Source organism: Lolium perenne, chromosome 4 (genome assembly GCF_019359855.2).
Source record: "Lolium perenne isolate Kyuss_39 chromosome 4, Kyuss_2.0, whole genome shotgun sequence".
Lineage (NCBI taxonomy): Eukaryota > Viridiplantae > Streptophyta > Magnoliopsida > Poales > Poaceae > Lolium > Lolium perenne.
Genome location: NC_067247.2, coordinates 190,388,066 through 190,407,872, shown reverse-complemented (window position 1 = coordinate 190,407,872; position 19,807 = coordinate 190,388,066). Strand labels below are relative to the sequence as shown.

General features: G+C 47.9%; 1 protein-coding gene across 1 annotated transcript; it reads left to right on the top strand.

The window, feature by feature from the left end:
* The first annotated feature begins 6,721 nt into the window (after positions 1-6,721).
* On the top strand, positions 6,722-8,568 carry LOC139839239 (uncharacterized). The gene is made up of 2 exons (XM_071829290.1): positions 6,722-6,838; positions 7,513-8,568. The coding sequence occupies exons 1-2, from the start codon at positions 6,722-6,724 to the stop codon at positions 8,566-8,568; spliced, it is 1,173 nt and encodes a 390-aa protein (XP_071685391.1).
* The last annotated feature ends 11,239 nt before the right edge of the window (positions 8,569-19,807 follow it).

Sequence of the window (19,807 nt, the reverse complement as noted above, 5' to 3'; positions counted from 1 at the left end):
TTTATGACAAATTGAGTTCAAATTTTAATTCAACATAATTAAAAATCTAGGTGAACTCCCACTCAAAACAATATCCCTCGCATTGTCTTAGTGATCACACGAACCAAATCCACCACACCTAAGTCCGATCATCACGAGATAAGGTGTAATTTCAATGGCGAACACTCAAAGTGTTCATCATATCAACCATATGATTCATGCTCTACCTTTCGGTATCACGTGTTCCGAGACCATGTCTGTACATGCTAGGCTCGTCAAGGCCACCTTAGTATCCGCATGTGCAAAACTGTCTTGCACCCGTTGTATGCACTTGTTGATTCTATCACACCCGATCATCACGAGATGCTTCGAAACGACAAGTCTTGGCAACGGTGCTACTAAGGATGAACACTTTATTATCTTGAGATTTTAGTGAGGGATCATCTTATAATGCTACCGTCGCGATCTAAGCAAAATAAGATGCATAAAAGGATTAACATCACATGCAGTTCATATGTGATATGATATGGCCCTTTTGTCTTTGCGCCTTTGATCTTCATCTCCAAAGCACGGACATGATCTTCATCATCTTCGGGCATGATCTCCATCATCGTTGGCGTAGCGTCAAGGTCAATGGCGCCGTCTTCATGATTGTCCTCCATGTAGCAACTATTACAACTACTTTGAAATACTACTCAACATGAAATTTAAAGACAACCATAAGGCTCCTGCCGGTTGCCACAATACAATAATGATCATCTCATACATATTCATCATCACATTATGGCCATATCACATCACCAAACCCTGCAAAAACAAGTTAGACGTCTCTAATTTGGTTTGCATATTTTACGTGGTTTAGGGTTTTCGAGAGAGATCTAATCTACCTACGAACATGAACCACAACGTTGATACTAATGTTGTCAATAGAAGAGTAAATTGAATCTTCACTATAGTAGGAGAGACAGACACCCGCAAAGCCTCTTATGCAATACAAGTTGCATGTCGAACGAGGAACAAGTCTCATGAACGCGGTCATGTAAAGTTAGTCCGAGCCGCTTCATCCCACTATGCCACAAAGATGCAAAGTACTCAAACTAAAGATAACAAGAGCATCAACGCCCACAAAACCATTGTGTTCTACTCGTGCAACCATCTATGCATAGACACGGCTCTGATACCACTGTAGGGATTCGTTGCATAGAAAACAAAAAAATTCCTACCGCGAACACGCAATCTAAGCCAAGATGCAATCTAGAAGACGGTAGCAACGAGGGGATGATCGAGACTCACCCTTGAAGATTTCCAAAGCCTACAAGATGAGGCTCTTGTTGCTGCGGTAGACGTTCACTTGCCGCTTGCAAAAGCGCGTAGAAGATCTTGATCACAGTGCCACGATCGGGCAGCACCTCCGTACTCGGTCACACGTTCAGTGTTGATGAAGTCGACGTCCACCTCCCCGTTCCAGCGGGCAGCGGAAGTAGTAGCTCCTCTTGAATCCGGCAGCACGACGGCATGGTGGCGATGGTGATGGAGAAACCCGGCGGAGCTTCACTAAGCGTGCGGGAGTGGTGGAGGAGAGAGGGCCGCTAGGGTTTGGGAGAGGGGGGCGCCGGCCACTAGGGGGTGCGGCCACCTTGTGGTCTTGGGGTGGCCAGCCCCCTCCCCTTGGCCCCTCATTATATAGGTGGAAGCCCCAAGTGTTGGACTACAAGTCTTCGAATAAGACCCCAACCCAAAACCTTCCATGTAGTAGGGAAACCTACCCAAGCTGGGAATCCCACTTGGGGTGGGATTCCCCCCTTCCATGTGGGGGAGTGGCCGGCCACCTTGGTGGAGTCCAAGGTGGACTCCCCCCTCTAGGGTTGGCCGGCCATGGGGAGGTGGAGTCCCTCCGGGACTCCGCCTTCCTTAGTGATTTCTTCCGGACTTTTCTAGAACCTTCTAGAACCTTCCGTAGAATCTTCCGGATCATTTTAAATCTTATAAAATGACTTCCTATATATGAATCTTATTCTCCGGACCATTTCGGAACTCCTCGTGATGTCCGGGATCCCATCCGGGACTTTGAACAAAACTTCGAACTCCATTCCATATTCAAGTTCTACCATTTCAACATCAAACCTTAAGTGTGTCACCCTACGGTTCGCGAACTATGCGGACATGGTTGAGTACTCTCTCCGACCAATAACCAATAGCGGGATCTGGAGATCCATAATGGCTCCCACATATTCAACGATGACTTTAGTGATCGAATGAACCATTCACATACGATACCAATTCCCTTTGTCACGCGATATTTTACTTGTCCGAGGTTTGATCATCGGTATCACTCTATACCTTGTTCAACCTCGTCTCCTGACAAGTACTCTTTACTCGTACCGTGGTATGTGGTCTCTTATGAACTTATTCATATGCTTGCAAGACATTAGACGACATTCCACCGAGAGGGCCCAGAGTATATCTATCCGTCATCGGGATGGACAAATCCCACTGTTGATCCATATGCCTCAACTCATACTTTCCGGATACTTAATCCCACCTTTATAACCACCCATTTACGCAGTGGCGTTTGATGTAATCAAAGTACCTTTACGGTATAAGTGATTTATATGATCTCATGGTCATAAGGACTAGGTAACTATGTATCGAAAGGTTATAGCAAATAACTTAATGACGTGGTCTTATGCTACGCTTAATTGGGTGTGTCCATTACATCATTCATATAATGATATAACCTTGTTATTAATAACATCCAATGTTCATGATTATGAAACTAATCATCCATTAATCATCAAGCTAGTTAAGAGGCATACTAGGGACTCTTTGTTGTTTACATATCACACATGTATCAATGTTTCGGTTAATACAATTATAGCATGGTATATAAACATTTATCATAAACATAAAGATATATAATAACCACTTTTATTATTGCCTCTTGGGCATATCTCCAACATGAGCAAGAACAATCACTCTATTTGTATCCACCTTAGTGAATATCTTAAAACTCACATTTAGCAAACATATGGGGCGGTATTGTTCAATCGTACTGGCATCTTACTTTTTGGGAAGTAAAGTTATAAATCCAAAGTTTAACTTAAACAATGTTAACTCACCAGTTCGCAACACACATGGCCATCAAGTCCTCCTTGATCACCTCCCAAAATATCTGGTAAAACTCCGTAGGCAACCCATATGGGCATGAGGCTTTATTTCTTTCCATCTGCACAATGGCTTCTTTCACCTCCACCTCGGTAAATTTTGCCGTTAAAATTTCACTCTCCTCTCTTGTCAATTGAGGAATATCATTATTTTTCTGCTCTAACATAAAAAAAGAATTCGGACTTGGAGCCCCAAAAAGTTTTTTATAGTATTCGGTGATAAAAACCTTCAAGTTGCCTTCTCCAACTATTGTGCTTTCATCCTGCTCTAACTGCAAACTAATTTATTTTCTATGCTTTCCGTTAGCAATAAGGTGAAAATACTTAGTAGTATTCCTTCCTTCTTGCACATGCTTTACCTTGGCATGGAGGCTCCATGCCGCGCCTCAGTTCTGCAGGAGATCCATCCGCCTCCTTCTTAGTAGCCATGTCAGCCACATTAAGGGGCGTCGATTCATCTTTGATGTCTAGTTTATCAATAATAGCTTGGAGCCTTTATTTTTTATTTTTATACTAGCAAAAGTGCCCGTGCGTTGCAACGGGGAGAATAAAACGCAAAAACTGCAGTGAATCATCCGTGATGCTACTGATTAAATCCTGTGATTAAAAATACTTATTTCGAAAAAAAAGAGCTACATTAAAATTTTAAAATTGCAAGTGTTGTCGTAATTGATTTTAACTCTCTTCTAAGAATGAAATACAAAACTATCTAGTAGGATTAACCAAAGCCAACAACACAAAGAAAATTAATCCAAACCGATGGCACAAAAAACCGCAGTATAGACCTAAAATATCAATGTGAAAAAAGTAGGTGTGGGTGATGGCTAACAACACAAAGAACAATTAACCCAAATTGATGACACAAATAATGCAGTACAAACCTAGAACATCAATTTAGAGAAAGTAGCTGCGGGTGATGGCCTAAATATACTAAGATTTAGCAAAGTCAACAGCACAACCTAGAATAGAAGTGTTGAGAAAGCAGGTTTGGGTGATGACCTAAATATAATAGCCTGATTCAGAATACAATCACATCCAGTCAGTTCCACCACACTGGGATGAGCCGTACCAATCAACACACCCCAAACTTCGCTAGCTGGAGAGCCACTATATTTCGAGATCGACTCACATTTGTAACAAAAAAGGGCTAGGTACCAATCTAAGCAGAGCTCTAATATCTTCTATAGTCCCAGATATAGCTGATTTAGAGGTTTCAGCTCTACTCAGCTCAAGCATCAGAGAGCACATTTGTTTCAGCTCGCACAATATTTGGCCACCTGAGGGAAAAAAACTGGGAGCGGATCGGGATGTGAGTGCCGGCCGATAGGATCGGGAAGGCAGCAACATCTTATTTGAGAGTTTGAGCACTTGTACCTTGGGACCCGTGGTACACGGCAATGAACTGGACTCTTATTTTTCTATGAAGGCTGTGATTTCCGCGGAAGCCTGGTTTCTGCGGACACCTGATGAGATCGCTTCTGACCTGCACACGAACACGACACGTGACCCGCCGTAGCGTAACCATCCACGAGCTCGCCACGATTTGCCCATGTTGCCACCCCGAGCGCCGGCGGCTAAAGGGAGTTGTGCATAGATCGGCAGCGGCGAGAACACCTCAGGTCGATGGTCGCGTGGCTACGGACGATTTATTTTGCAGGAACCGCTCCTTCACTCCATGCCGGCGGCGAGAAGCTCGGCTACCTCCCTCTCTACCTCGTTGAATAAGATTTGTAGCTTGTCCTTCTCCACTTTGGCGCCCACCGATTGGAGGATATTGCAGGCTCGGGTTCATCCCGCCCGGAATCCAGCTTGGTCGGATCCTCGACGGTTGTCTGTCTGCATCTTTGCCTGTCAATCAATAGTCGATCTAACGTGTATATACGCAGTCCCCTGCAGGTTGTCCATCTACGCTGGCCTCCGTGACGCCGTCTCTAATTATGGCAACGCCTATCTAGCACGCCTCCTCTTCCCAGCTTAGCGCAGCTCCGATGCATCCTTGTTTTCGTTGTCCACATGACGAGCCATAGAGAAACCACTCGATCAAGGTCGAGTCCCGATCGAGGGATTGGCCTGGCTGCATAGTAAATCGTGGTTTGGAACCTGGTGCATATGTATTTAAATACATCTCGATCAATCGGGTTGGAACCGGACTTCGCTGCAGGATTTTGGGACGGACAAAGGATTCCATAAGCCGGGTTGTACCAGGACTCTGCGCTGCTCGTCTGGCCTGCAAGGAAACGAAACATAGAAGAAAGAAACTTCAGAGCCGTAGGACGAACGAAAACGTATTGATAGATGGACCAAAGCGCATTATGACGGACCGAACCACGGAAACGTTAGCCCCTTTATTATTAGGTATAGATATCTCACATAAATTCCTTGCACATCCCCGAAAAAATTGTCCTAAATGGCGAACTTTGTGTTGCCATACTTCAACATGGCACCTCCAGGGCTACTTTCGAGCTACACCTCCTTCACTAAATCATAAAAACCCTCATTCCTCAACCAGGATAGTTCAAATGAAAAGTGATTGCTCTTTCCTGAATGAGTCGGACTTCCCGTATCAATTAAAAGAAGTGTGTGATTTGACCCTGTACGGGGCAGGGCACGCACCGTGACCAACGAAAACTTCTGTTCCCAATCAACAGAAGCTTTAATTTTTTTTTTAGACAAGGCCGTTGCTTTAAGTGAGTAATAGAATTATTATTCGGGCCAGTCCTGTCAAGATGGGCTGCGAGCCCAAATAATATTCGGCCCGGCAGTATCAGGTTCGGAGTGGAGTCCCAACAGTGCCAGTCCTCGATGCATTATCACTAGGCCAGTCAGGTAAGGTCGGCCTGCTCCTTCCGTCCATCCCTACCAAAACAGCGACTCGCATGGCCCGTCGCGGCGAAACCGGAGACAATGACGGAGGCGACGTCGGCGGCGCTCGCGGGAGATCAGGGCAGATCGTCTTCGAGGAACCGACGGCAGATCTGGTAAGGCAGTCTGGTTCGACTTCAGTTTGCAAGGTCTGGTTTTGGTACTAGGGTTTTTGATTGCGTGGCCCGGAAATGATGTAGTACATCCATGGTTTCTTGATGCCTCAGATGGTCTGCTTAATTCGTTCGACCTGCCAGGCCGGCCCAGTGGTGAACTGGTGATGCATCTAGGGTTGACTAGGCGTGTTGATTCCTTTATTTACACTCAATTCAAACCATTGTAGTGTCACTCAGTGCAGCTAGATCGGCTTCTATCTAGCATCGTAGTGTCATTTACAAACAGGGTAATTCCAAAAAATGTATCTTTTACTCTTGTACAGAACAAAGGGTTTGTTCATTCACTAATAAGTTATAGTGCAAATAAGACCAATGCTTATGTTGGATTGGTTTATTTGTGTGAGTGGAAGCACGTGGTGGTGATCTGGGTTTTTTAGCCATTCTTCCGTGAGACATGGTGATGATTTTCTTTTAGGCATCTACCAACTGTTTGAAGCGTTTGAATCTTGTTCTAATTCTAGTCTTTGTAGGGTATCTGAAATTGCTTTTAGCTCCCAAAGCTCAATGGAACCCTTTAAAATCCAAAGAATAAAAAACGCAATGCACAGGAACCCGTCCGATTTTTTCAGCAACGAGCAGATGGCAATTTTGGTCTTCTGCCTTGCCACGTGGAAACTGCCATTGGGTTGCGCCATAAATTCGCTGTGCTCTATGCGGGTAATCATTTACAAGTCTCAACTTTCCTAAATGAGGTTCTAACGTATAGGTTGTTGGAGCTTGGTTCTTGGAAAGTTGGAACACACTGCTGATCTCCAAAATTTCATGTAAAAGAGATCTCATTTGAGAGCTGCACAGACAAAACAAGATGATAATCTGTAATGGCTAATAGATCTGTGGTTGCTCTATTTTGGTTCACCATATTGTATTCTTTTTCCTGCTGACCATTAATGGAAAAAGATATAAAAAACATCTAGACTGGTAGTTTATCCTAACATGCCATGTTATATATCCTTATGATTACTTTGAAGCTTGCAAACGTACTTCTGAAAGTTTTTAAATAAAGGCCTAACTGGAGCTTGGAATTCGATATCTGCAACCTGTATTATGTATAGTATCTGTGTTACCGTCAGGTCATTTAATCCCGGTGTGTTCCTTCAGTTCATCTTATTTCAGTATTTGTGCAGGCACGATTGGGGAAGAGATCCCACAAAAAATTTGTAGACTGATAGTTTATCATAACACATGTTATATATTTAATGATTATTTTGGAACTTATAATTTTACTTCTGAAAGTTTCCTAGTAGCCAAAAATCTGCAATACGTTGTCTCATTGATACAAGAGTGTAGGCCGTATTTCTGACCTTGACATGAGTCCATTTTCTTCTTTGTAGGAGATGCTACCGAGCAATATGACAGAGATATACTACCCACAATCATGGTCATACCTGCCACCAGAGCTTGGTGATCTTGTCCTTCGCCGCCTCCCTTCTCACATGGACCGTGTGCGCTTTGCTGCAGCATGCAGCCATTGGCGCTTCATCAGACAGCAGCACAGCCTGCCTCAGCCTTTGCCATGGCTTGCATTCCCAGATGGAACCTTCTTGGGATTGCCCCACACGAAAGGAATACAAGAAACCTTCAATCTCCCAAACAGTGCTAGCTATCACAGCTCCTGTGGTGACTGGCTTGTATTTTCACGCGAAGGCACTTGCTTCTTGATGGAGCCCTTCTCTAAGGTCACCTTGACACTTCCTAGCCTATCTTCTTTCGGCCCCATGGATGAGCCTGTTGGAATCATTAATGATCCTGTCATCGTAAACGAAGAGATGCATGATGTAGTGTTTCACAAGGATACTAAGATATCACTATGCAAGGTAACAATGTGCTCCGAACTCCTTGTTGCGGCAATTGTTGACATTGGGCCTCTTCATACTGTTGCATGGTGCCGGCCGACTTCTGCCTCGTGGTTCGTAAGTGAACTGGGCCTCAAAAGGTCAATCAAAGACATGATTTTCTACAAAGGCAAGTTGTATGTCATCGACAATTTGAAGGACCTTTTGGCTATCGAGGTTAGAGAGGACCATGATGGTGGCAATATAAGGATTTCTCAGATCGAGTGCGTGCTTGAGGGTTCCTTCCCTACCATACGGTTGATTGAGGATGGCATTTCTTACATCGGTGAATACCTGATTGAATCCAATGGTACTTTACTGCGTGTTCGAAGAACATTCTTTGGTAAAGTATTTGATGATGACATGATATCTACGACAATTAAGCCAGTAGATGCCCACTTCGAGATATATGGGGCAGACTTCCAGCTGCGGAGGTGGGTGGAGGTCAAGGGTGTGGAGGATGATCAAGCTCTGTTCTTGGGCAAAAGTTACTGCCGATCTCTCTCCGTGTCTCGATACAAACTAAAGGGTAATTTTGTCTTTTTTCCTGGATGATGGCACTTGTGATTGGTTCTGGAAGGGTGCGCCAAGCCGTTGTGCCGGTTATAATATGGAGAATGAGGATCTGGTCTTCATACCACCGCTGACAGGATCATCCAAGGATTTGAATACAACAACCACATGGGTTTTCCCTAGGTGCTGAGATGGACATTGTCTTGCGATATGGCTGTGCATGCATTTCGCTACTGCTGTGTAATTGCATGTGATGTTCTGCTGATCTTCGCATTTGACATGAAGAATGGAAGGTGGTCCACATACCACTACTGTAGGCAGTACATTACATGTGCTGCAGCTGTATCGTTGTGCTATGGGCACGTGTGCTTTTCATAAAAAAATGGGTTAACTATGGATGATGGTTCTCGCTATTTCGCTCTACGAATTCAGTTATATCAGGTTTTGCATGTTTTTGTTCCCCTGAGATGATGTACGTTCTGCACCACTCGTGTAGATTATAGCTAAGCATGCAGCTACGCTCCTTTCTTTTATGGCCTTCTTTTATTTACCTTTTTTTTTCCTAATTTCTTTCATTGCTCGCCATGTTGGAAATTTCATGTATCCAAAGACGTGGTTATTTTGCAGGCACCGGTTGGCTACTTCTCGACAACTTCTAAGGCTCCAAGCTGATGGATGCTTCATTGTTTGATGAATCTTTGGGACTAATAGCATTAAAATAAGTTTTATGCAGCTTTCAACTATTTGTCTATGGATAATATATTGGCACCGGCTCCATGTTTAAGATACTCCCGGTGCCTCACGGTCCTATATGCATATATCTAGCGGGCACAAATATGAAAAGGAGGCATCTGTCTTCTCTGAGAGTTTCTTTTGCTTGCTTTGAGTGCAGCTGGAAACTCCACGCCGCCACGACTTCTATTATAGGCGCTCCCTCTGCACATCGCATGTATGCATATCAACCACCACTTATTGGTCAGCAACCTCACACGTACTGTATGCATATCAACCACCACTAATCACTAGACTCACATGCATCACGCCAGCGGTTTGGACGGGTACATCGCCGCATAGCAAAACTATGCCCACATTTACTACTACCTCCGTTTATGAATATAAGCCATATATAGTTTTTGAGAAAAAAATCAGAATATAAACTTTAGTGCGACCCACCACTTGTATGAAATTTTTTTTAGGGATTTGATTATATTTTCTTATTTTATGCAAAGTACTTTATTTTCTCATGTCAAATGTATAGGGGTAATCCCACCCAAACCAGGTGCAATTTTCTCTTAATATGTGTTCTTTAATTTCCGTGCCAAAAACTATACGACTTATATTTAAAAATGGATGGAGTATTATTTTTTGATAAAAGAAATATATTAATATCACGATGATACCAATTACACCCAGCCTCTGCACCAACAAGATGTTCAAATACATCAGGGATGCACACAACCAAGAAAAAAAATAAAAATGAGAGAAAGAAAAACAAAGACCCCGTCGGGGTGTTAAACCACTCGCAACAGTAGCACTCCAACCACCGCCGAAGACAACACCAGACTACAAACGAGATTCTCAAAAAGCAATGCCTCCAAGAAGAAAACAATGCACAAGCGTTGTCGTCGTCGCCCAATCGAAGATCTTGGGTTTTCACCCTGGATAAATCCCAAGTTTTCAAAACAATGCCTTCAGCAAGGCCATGCTAGGTACAACCAATGAAGACTAGACCTTAGGTTTTCAGCCTGAAAATCAAGGCTCGGTCCTTGAAGAGCACCATCAAGAATGCAGTCCACCTGTGCTGCCACCCCCGCTTGCCAAGGCTGCTGTTGCAAATTGCCAAGCACCTGACACACAAGGAGAACATGTGCTGCATTGTCTTCGTCGCAACCAGTACCCTCTCCGCCATTACCAACTGTTGAAATATTGGGCCCATATATTGTGGCCCATATTATCCAACACGAACTTCCGATCACAGCCCCATGATTTTCCCAAGCATATTGTTATCACCAGAATTTGACCGAGTCAGGGGTGGGCCGCGATCAAGATGAAGTTGAAGAATATACAGGAAGAAATACGTGAATCGGCCTTTATATGCAAAGTTTGGGCTAGTTTGCCCGTGTATCTGTAACATATTAGGATACGTGTCGGTTAGTTAGAGTTTTTCCCGTGCACGGTTAGGTGCACGCCTGAATTAGAAAGTCCCCTGGACTATAAATATGTATCTAGGGTTTATGGAATAAACAACAACCAACGTTCAACCAACCAATCAATCTCGGCGCATCGCCAACTCCTTCGTCTCGAGGGTTTCTACCGGTAAGCAACATGCTGCCTAGATCGCATCTTGCGATCTAGGCAGCACAAGCTCCACGTTGTTCATGCGCTGCTCGTACTGAAGCCTTGTTGATGGCGAGCAGCGTAGTTATCATAGATGTGTTAGGGTTAGCATAGTTCTTCGCGTAACATGCTATCGTAGTGCAACCCTTGCATGTCTAGCCGCCCTCACACCTATCTTAGGTGTGGGGGCGGCACCCCGCTTGATCATTATTTAGTAGATCTGATCCGTTACGATTGCTCCTTGTTCTACAAGGATTAGTTTAATATCTGCAATAGTTAGGCCTTACAAAGGGGGGGAGGATCCAGCGGCACGTAGGGTGTCGTTCGTTGGCCCTAGACAGGATGTTCCGGGGATCAACCTTGTGTTGGTTTTTAGGCCTTGTTTAGGATCGGCTTACGATCACCGTGCGTGGCCGCGAGGCTGGCCGTGAGTAGGATGATCCGATTATGCGGTGAAAACCCTAAATCGTCGTAGATCTCATTAGCTTTATCTTGATCAAGCAGGACCACCATATATTCGTACACCTCGTACGGATCATGGGTGGATCGGCTCCCTCAGCCGATTCACAGGATAACCTGAGAGCCGATCGAGGCTCGTATTTAATGTTTACGTGTATGCCATGCAGGAAACTAAGCGAGGCATCTCCATCACCTTCCTGACCAGGTATAGGTCAGGTGGCACGCCCTTGCATCAGCATCGGACGTGTGACCGGAAAGCTTTGCGGGCCGTCGCTCGGAGGGACCTCAGCCAGCCGCAGCTCTAGGTTGTTCCCGGCTCTACGGTGTTGCCCGTCGCTGCCCGCCGGTGGGTTTCTGACGACAACACATTCTGGCACGCCCGGTGGGACAAGCTTCATCATCAACCGCATCGCCATCTACATCTGAGATGGCGGACGGCACGCCAGTCACGTACGAGGACTTGACCGATGAGCTCAAGAAGAAGTATGACGAGATCAAAGTCCTCCTCGAAGCCGACCTCATCGGCTCTTTCCACAGAACCCGTTCACATGGCATCAGGTGGAAGGGGTTCTCGCCTAATGGTGCGCTAGATGGGATAGACCTCTCTGCCCCGTCGGAAGAACGCACCAGGTCCCTGCGGCAGGAGATCAACTACCTGGTGGCTCACTCGCTACACCGCCACTCTGAGAACCTGGTCAACATGTTGGAGCGTGTCGCTCTTCGCGTGATCCAGGAGATCATGAGGCACCAGTACTCGCCGTCAGGACCAGCTCTCGGGACGCATCAAGGAGAGTTGCCACTCCAGTCCCGTCCGCCGCTGCCATTTGCGTTGGCAGCACCAGAAGTGCCGGCTTCACCGGCATTCGTCGTCTACAAGATCGGTGGTGACCCTAGTGACTGCCAGTTCTTGCCAGAGGCGCCTAAGGAGATCCCTCACGGGTACACGTGCACGTATGTGCCAGATTGTGGTAACTGGGCACTCACAAACCAGGCCACAACATCGGGGACTTCTGGGAAAACAGGAGGAACGTCAGCGACAGAGCTTGAGAAGCAGACGTGGCTAACTAAGTACGCCACCCCGACGAACCTCCAGAGCTCAGCTCCTGCAGTTGGCTCAGAGCTGGAAAAGCAAACATGGCTAGCTAAGTACGCCACCCCGGCGAATCTTCAGAATTCAACTCCTGCAGCCAGCACAGTGGATCAGATCAGTACCATACTGAGAGACCAGTTCGGCATGGTGCCGAAAAGGGGGGCAATCGGCTATTCCAAGCCGTACCCCGACGAATACGAGATGATCCCGCTACCACCTAAATATCGGCTCCCTGACTTCTCCAAATTCAGTGGATCAGATGGTTCCAGCTCCATCGAGCACGTGGGCCGATATTTGGCGCAACTAGGACCGGCTTCAGTGTCGGATCAACTACGCGTGAGGCTCTTCTCACAGTCCCTCACGGGATCGGCTTTCGGATGGTACACCTCTTTGCCACCAGACTCCATCCGGACTTGGAAGCGATTGGAAGAGCGATTCCATATGCGGTACCATTCGAAGCTTCCGAGTCTGGCATTGCCGATCTAGCACAATTACGTCAGAAGCGCGGAGAAACAGTGACAGAATACATCCAGCGCTTCAGGAATCTTAGGAACCGATGTTATTCGGTTCGTATAACAGAAAAAGAAGCAGTCGAGTTGGCAGTAGCGGGCCTCGCAACACCGCTCAAGGACATGGCCTCCCAAGCAGATTATCCCTCACTGGCGCACATGGTTCAGAAGCTATCGGCATACGAACAGCGCCACCCGGACCTGTACCAAGACAAGTTCAAACGTGCAGTAGTCCTGGTCGATGCAGAGGAAGACGAAGTTCCTGCGGGAGATCAAGAGGTAGCAGTGGCTGAATGGACTCGGGGAGGAACCCAAGTGTCCTGCAAATGGGTAAAGCCACCAGGCCCGCCCAGGGGATTTGATTTTGACGTGACCAAGACTGAACAAATCTTCGACCTCCTGCTCAAGGAGAAACAGTTGACGATTCCTGAAGGTCTCAAATTCCCCACGGTGCAAGAGCTGAACGGAAAGCCATACTGCAAATGGCACAACTCGCTCTCCCATGCCACCAACGACTGCAGGGTATGGCGTCAGCACATCCAAGCGGCGATAGAAAAAGGGCGTATGATTTTCAATCAGTACGCCATGAAGGTCGACACCCAACCCTTCCCCGCCGTTAATATGGTAGACTGCACTTACCCTGGAGGTTGCCAGCCAGGATCCTCGTTTAGCATCAACATGGTAGGACCTGGGAAACACGCTGGCAAAGATGGAGACGAGGGCAGCTGCTCTCGTAGCAAGGATACAGAGGAAGCCGCTCCACGCGATCGGCTCTATCATGATGGCAAGCGCTACGTCACAGAGGGAGAAGTGAAGAGCATCAGATATCAGCGACCCCTCTCTGATCACCTCCTCAACAAATATGTGAGTCAGTATGACCAACGCCGACGATCCAGCGATGATGATGAAAGAGATCGTCTGGCTAGAGAAGCCAGAAGACATCGTCGGCACGATCGCGATGAGGAGGAGCACGAGCGCTGTGCCACGGAAAAATCAAGGGAGCAAGATGACAATGACAGGCACTGGGACTGCCCCTTCTTCAGACACTGCTGGGATTCAGGAATGAGCCGATTGCCTACAATCGGCAATTGCCCAGAATGCAACCAAAAGAAGAAGGAGGCAGCCAACGTGTCCGTGTTCAGGCGCTTAGGGCCTCTCCCGCCACAGAGCAAACGCGCTGAGTCCCCTCGTTGGGCAGATCTCGAGGATTCAGAAGACGAGGGACAAGAAGAAGAAGACAGGTACCACCGTCCAAGGTGGTGCCCTGATGGACTCAGCCGTTCACAAAAGCGCAGGGTTCAGCGTTTGCGCGGTCTGGAGGAAGCCGAAAGGGTATACCTGCATACATTAAGGAAGGCACGACCTGATCTGGCTGCAAAAGTTCAGCAAACCCTGGATGAAGAGGGTCGTCCACGAAAAATGGAGTGGCGCCCCAAGCAAAGGAAAGCCGATGATGAAACATCGGCTGGCACAAACATGGTGTTCATCCTCCCTTCGGAGTTCAGTGCTCCAGGATTAGACGAGGCACCTGTGGCACAACTTGACTGCGGCCCACGGCCGGTTATCTTTGAAAAGCCACGAGAAAGAAGCTACAGACATCTGAAGGCCCTGTACTTGCGAGGTTACATCGATGGGAGGCCTGTAAATAAGATGCTGGTGGACACTGGAGCGGCAGTCAACATCATGCCATACTCTATGCTACGCCGGCTGGGACGCTCTAGCTCAGATCTAATCAAGACCAACGTGACATTGAGCGATTTCAACGGCCAAGCATCTGACGCACAAGGTGTTCTGAACGTGGATCTAACCGTAGGAAGGAAAACTATCCCTACAACGTTCTTCATCGTCGATAGCACGAGCACTTATGCTGTTCTGCTAGGAAGGGATTGGATCCACGCCAACTGCTGCATTCCCTCCACGATGCACCAATGCATAATTCAGTGGGATGGAGATGAGGTAGAAGTCGTCCAGGCCGATGACTCAGCCGAAATTTCAACGGCTGGCATGAACGCATGGGAAGCAGCAGGCCAAGAAACCCTCTCAGGGATCAATTTGGACGACTGCGAGCGCATCGACGTGACGAAGGGGAGGGTTAAGCTGGTTTTATCCACCAGCCTGACCAAGTAGCAAGAACAAACCGATGAGCAAAACGGGGCGAGGCTGATCCTTGTGATCGGCCCCAAAAATCTATGAAAGGACGTTACAGAACCTTCAGTCAGCGCTTCAATTGATATGGAGGCCGATTCCAGCAATCGGCCAAAATTATTTTTACCACATGTTCTGCTTATGTTCAGCATCGATCTATTGGGCAGCGGCCACGTCGGCGGTTGAAAGTCAGCACGAATCCTTGCAGAGCCGACGTGCAGGTGCAGTGCCCTGGCTAACCATAAAAGCCGATATCTGCAGTCATTTGGCAGATTCGGCTCGGGGGGCATATAGTCAGATGAACATGTGCAGATAAACATGTGTAAGCATGTGTGCAGTAAAACACTGGGAGCCGATTAGGAAAAATCGGCCAGTAAAAAATTTTTGACAGCCGATGCAAGGGCATCGACTTTAGAATTAAGACCAAGACCTACTGGCTATATGCTCAAAGTTTACATCAACATCGACGCTCAGTAGAAGAAAGCTGATCAGCGACCTGTGCATCCTTGCCTGTATTCTCGCCTCGCCTTGATTAAGGCTCGGGGGGCAGTTAACTTGGTAGATGTCCTGTTTTGGGAGCCGATTGGAGTCACATCGACTGGCCCTGCATTGTGATCTTCTCTGAAGTAGTAAGGTGTTGCAAAAGAAGACTACTGAAGCTATGGAGAGGAATCGGGAAAGGAGGCCGTCGGCTTTACAGGTTTCGGACCGTCCTGTCGCTGCAAGAAAGGGACTCGATTCTCAAAATAGCCGATGAGTATTCATCGGCTAAGGGGTTGCGAGAAAATCACAGCCAGAATTTGAGAAGTGCTTGACTGGCGGTCTAAGTCGACATTTGAGTCCGGCTTCACGGGCGTCCAAAGGAAAAGGAATCCGATACGTTGCTATCGGTCTTGGTATGATTAGCGGAAGGAGTGAAATTGGATTAATCGAAACAATTTCGTTAATTCAAAGGGGCGGCTTTACAAGAAAGAGCCGATGGCTCTCAAAAGAGGGATCTGGTGCCTAGTGCACTGCTACTACTAGTCCTACTCTACTAGTCGTCGCTGTCCTCATCGTCGCCGTCGTCGAGGTCGTCGGCGCTGCTCCCAGGAAGCTCCTCGTCGCTGCTACCCCAGCCCTTGACCGGAGCTTCGTCTTCCTCGTCATCATCATCATCCTCGCTGTCCGCCCAGGAGCGGAAGCGCTTGGTCGGCGGATACCCGATGGAGGAGGAGGATTCATCCTCCTCCTCTTCCTCCTCGTCGTCATCATCGTCCTCGCTGTCCGCCCACATGCGGGAGCGTTTCTTCGGCGGGAGCTTGGCGGAGGGGGAGACCTTGGTCTTCTCTGCTTTCTTCTCCTTGTCAGAGGAGATGGGGTTCGCCCCGGAGTGGAGGTCGTCCTCTTTCTTGTCCTTCGGCGACGATTGGAGGGGGAGGCTTGAGGGGGAAGAGGAGGACGAAGACATTGCTACAGGGGGAGGGTTTTTTTGGTGCCGATGGCTGGAACAGAGGAAGGGGATGAAGAGGGCTAATCAATCGGCACAGTTAAATAATGAGAAGCCTGGTGGAAATTTAATGCCATTGCAGTTTCCGAGGAAGTGATGCCAAAGCTATCGAATTTTGCAGAGAAGCTAGAAAGACAGGTCATCATGATGAGAATACTGCAACAGGTCTGCTCTGCCACGACATGACCCTTCGAAGAAAAAAAACAGAGTGATTTTGAAATTATCATTGCCAAAACCAGGGGGGCATGTGTTATCACCAGAATTTGACCGAGTCAGGGGTGGGCCGCGATCAAGATGAAGTTGAAGAATATACAGGAAGAAATACGTGAATCGGCCTTTATATGCAAAGTTTGGGCTAGTTTGCCCGTGTATCTGTAACATATTAGGATACGTGTCGGTTAGTTAGAGTTTTTCCCGTGCACGGTTAGGTGCACGCCTGAATTAGAAAGTCCCCTGGACTATAAATATGTATCTAGGGTTTATGGAATAAACAACAACCAACGTTCAACCAACCAATCAATCTCGGCGCATCGCCAACTCCTTCGTCTCGAGGGTTTCTACCGGTAAGCAACATGCTGCCTAGATCGCATCTTGCGATCTAGGCAGCACAAGCTCCACGTTGTTCATGCGCTGCTCGTACTGAAGCCTTGTTGATGGCGAGCAGCGTAGTTATCATAGATGTGTTAGGGTTAGCATAGTTCTTCGCGTAACATGCTATCGTAGTGCAACCCTTGCATGTCTAGCCGCCCTCACACCTATCTTAGGTGTGGGGGCGGCACCCCGCTTGATCATTATTTAGTAGATCTGATCCGTTACGATTGCTCCTTGTTCTACAAGGATTAGTTTAATATCTGCAATAGTTAGGCCTTACAAAGGGGGGGAGGATCCAGCGGCACGTAGGGTGTCGTTCGTTGGCCCTAGACAGGATGTTCCGGGGATCAACCTTGTGTTGGTTTTTAGGCCTTGTTTAGGATCGGCTTACGATCACTGTGCGTGGCCGCGAGGCCCAACCGTGAGTAGGATGATCCGATTATGCGGTGAAAACCCTAAATCGTCGTAGATCTCATTAGCTTTATCTTGATCAAGCAGGACCACCATATATTCGTACACCTCGTACGGATCATGGGTGGATCGGCTCCCTCAGCCGATTCACAGGATAACCTGAGAGCTGATCGAGGCTCGTATTTAATGTTTACGTGTATGCCATGCAGGAAACTAAGCGAGGCATCTCCATCACCTTCCTGACCAGGTATAGGTCAGGTGGCACGCCCTTGCATCAGCATCGGACGTGTGACCGGAAAGCTTTGCGGGCCGTCGCTCGGAGGGACCTCAGCCAGCCGCAGCTCTAGGTTGTTCCCGGCTCTACGGTGTTGCCCGTCGCTGCCCGCCGGTGGGTTTCTGACGACAACACATATAGAATAATACTCTATATTGTAGGATTTTTGTCTGCATTGAACATCTAAGGCGATGGTTTGATAGGAAAACTTGTAAACCAGTTGCTTGACCGATTCAGCAACATGACTGGTTTCTAAAACTATGCCTAGGCTGGGATTTCAATCAGAGTAATCAATATTGTACTTCCTCTGATTCATAATGAGTATCGGATTTTTAATTTAAATTAGTCTGTATTTAAACTAAAATCCTTATATATTACTTTTTGATGGATAGGAGGGAGTACATGTTTTCCGTTGTGATCAGAGTCCGCATTGCCATATGGGCTCCCGATGCCTTCTAGACTCATGCATGAGCGACCAGGCACCGCTATATCCATCAAGTTGTATTGTACTGATCTCACACAACATTGCATTTACATCCGGGTAGGCGGTAGTTATACTGCGTAACGTGGGTCAAATTAACCCCGTGCAAAAGACGTGCCTACAGGAGGAGCGCAAAGTTAGAACATTCAAGACACAATTCAGGCTTCATATATATACATGTTCTTCTTGATCTACTGCAGAGTACAATGACGTGTTTGATAATATTGGTGACTCTATTTCCTTGCATCAGACACACATAGGCTTGTGCGACATCAGGAGTGCTTCATATGTTCAGCAACTGGAATAATATTTTGTATAGATTTTTCAGTGAAGCGCCACCTGAATTCATTGTCAAAAAAGGTGATACGAATTCTGCAGGGATGATGCCCAACATACATTCTTGCACCTAATCTTAGAAAGCTAGGTCCCGCACCTAACCCTCCTCTCCCGTCCCGCACCTAACCCTCCGAAACCCTAGTCCCATCCCGCCACCGCCGCCGGCGGCGGCGGCGGGCTTCCCTCTTACCGCGGCAGGGGACGGCGGCTGGGCACTCTCCTCGAGGCTACGGTGGGGGACCTCCTGCCTCCCGTGTGATGGCGGGGCGGCGGCGGTTGGAGGAAGGAGGGGCGACGGTGGCCATGGTGCTGCGGCCTCCCCTGCCTCCCATCCGTGGCACACCGGTGGTGGCTGGTGGTGGGACGGTTTGCGCCATCCCCGCCGCCTCTCGCCGGTGTGGGGTGGTGACCTTGGGATTTTCCCGCGGTTCGAGGACGCCTGGGCAACAGCCTCGGGTTCGACGGCGGAGGCGGCCTTCTTCTTCGTCGGAGGTGATCGGCCAGGCTGGTAGTCCTATGTGGGGGATCATGGGATCTCACATAGGTTTCCGACAATGGTGATCTAGTCCGGGGTGTCATGGCGGCCAGTGAAAACTGAGCCTCGACCTCGGTCTTGGCGGATGATGGTGGCATCGGTCGACGTCGTTACCTTGTCGAAGGCGTCATCTTTGCCGTCTTGGCACTACGCTCGGCGAGTTCGGGATGCGCGGCTACCGGTGAAAACCGTGCTCCGACCTCGGTTGGCGGACGATGGCGACGTATCGCGCCGCTACCTTCTTGAAGGCATCGTCGTCGCAGTCTGCGGTTTTCTCACTCGTGCTGCTCCGGGGGAAACCCTAGGTCTGGGTCTCCCGGATCGGACGATGGCGGCGCGGCCTGTGTCGTTCTACCTCTTGGGGCATCGTTTTTGGAGCAGCTGCTGGATGTTGGCGGTTTTTGGTGGAGTGGTGTTCATCTACCACATTGTTGGCGTTGAGTCTCAGCGGCATGGTGCTGCAAGGTATCGACGACAGGTGCGGGATGATGTGTACGTGCAAGATGGTGGAGCCGTCTGGCGTTATAGTGGCATCGACGGCAGGTCTTGCAAGGTTAATGCGATGATCTCTCTTGAAGATGGAATCGAGGAAGACGCGGGAGCAACTCCTGTGGCGTGTGCGTT

What these genes read in the sequence shown, in the direction of transcription:
- LOC139839239 (XM_071829290.1), top strand. Translation starts at nt 6,722, where the DNA reads ATGCACAGGAACCCGTCCGATTTTTTCAGCAACGAGCAGATGGCAATT. An exon ending in ATTCGCTGTGCTCTATGCGG is followed by an intron (nt 6,839 to 7,512) that starts GTAATCATTTAC and finishes TCTTCTTTGTAG; the next exon opens with GAGATGCTACCGAGCAATAT.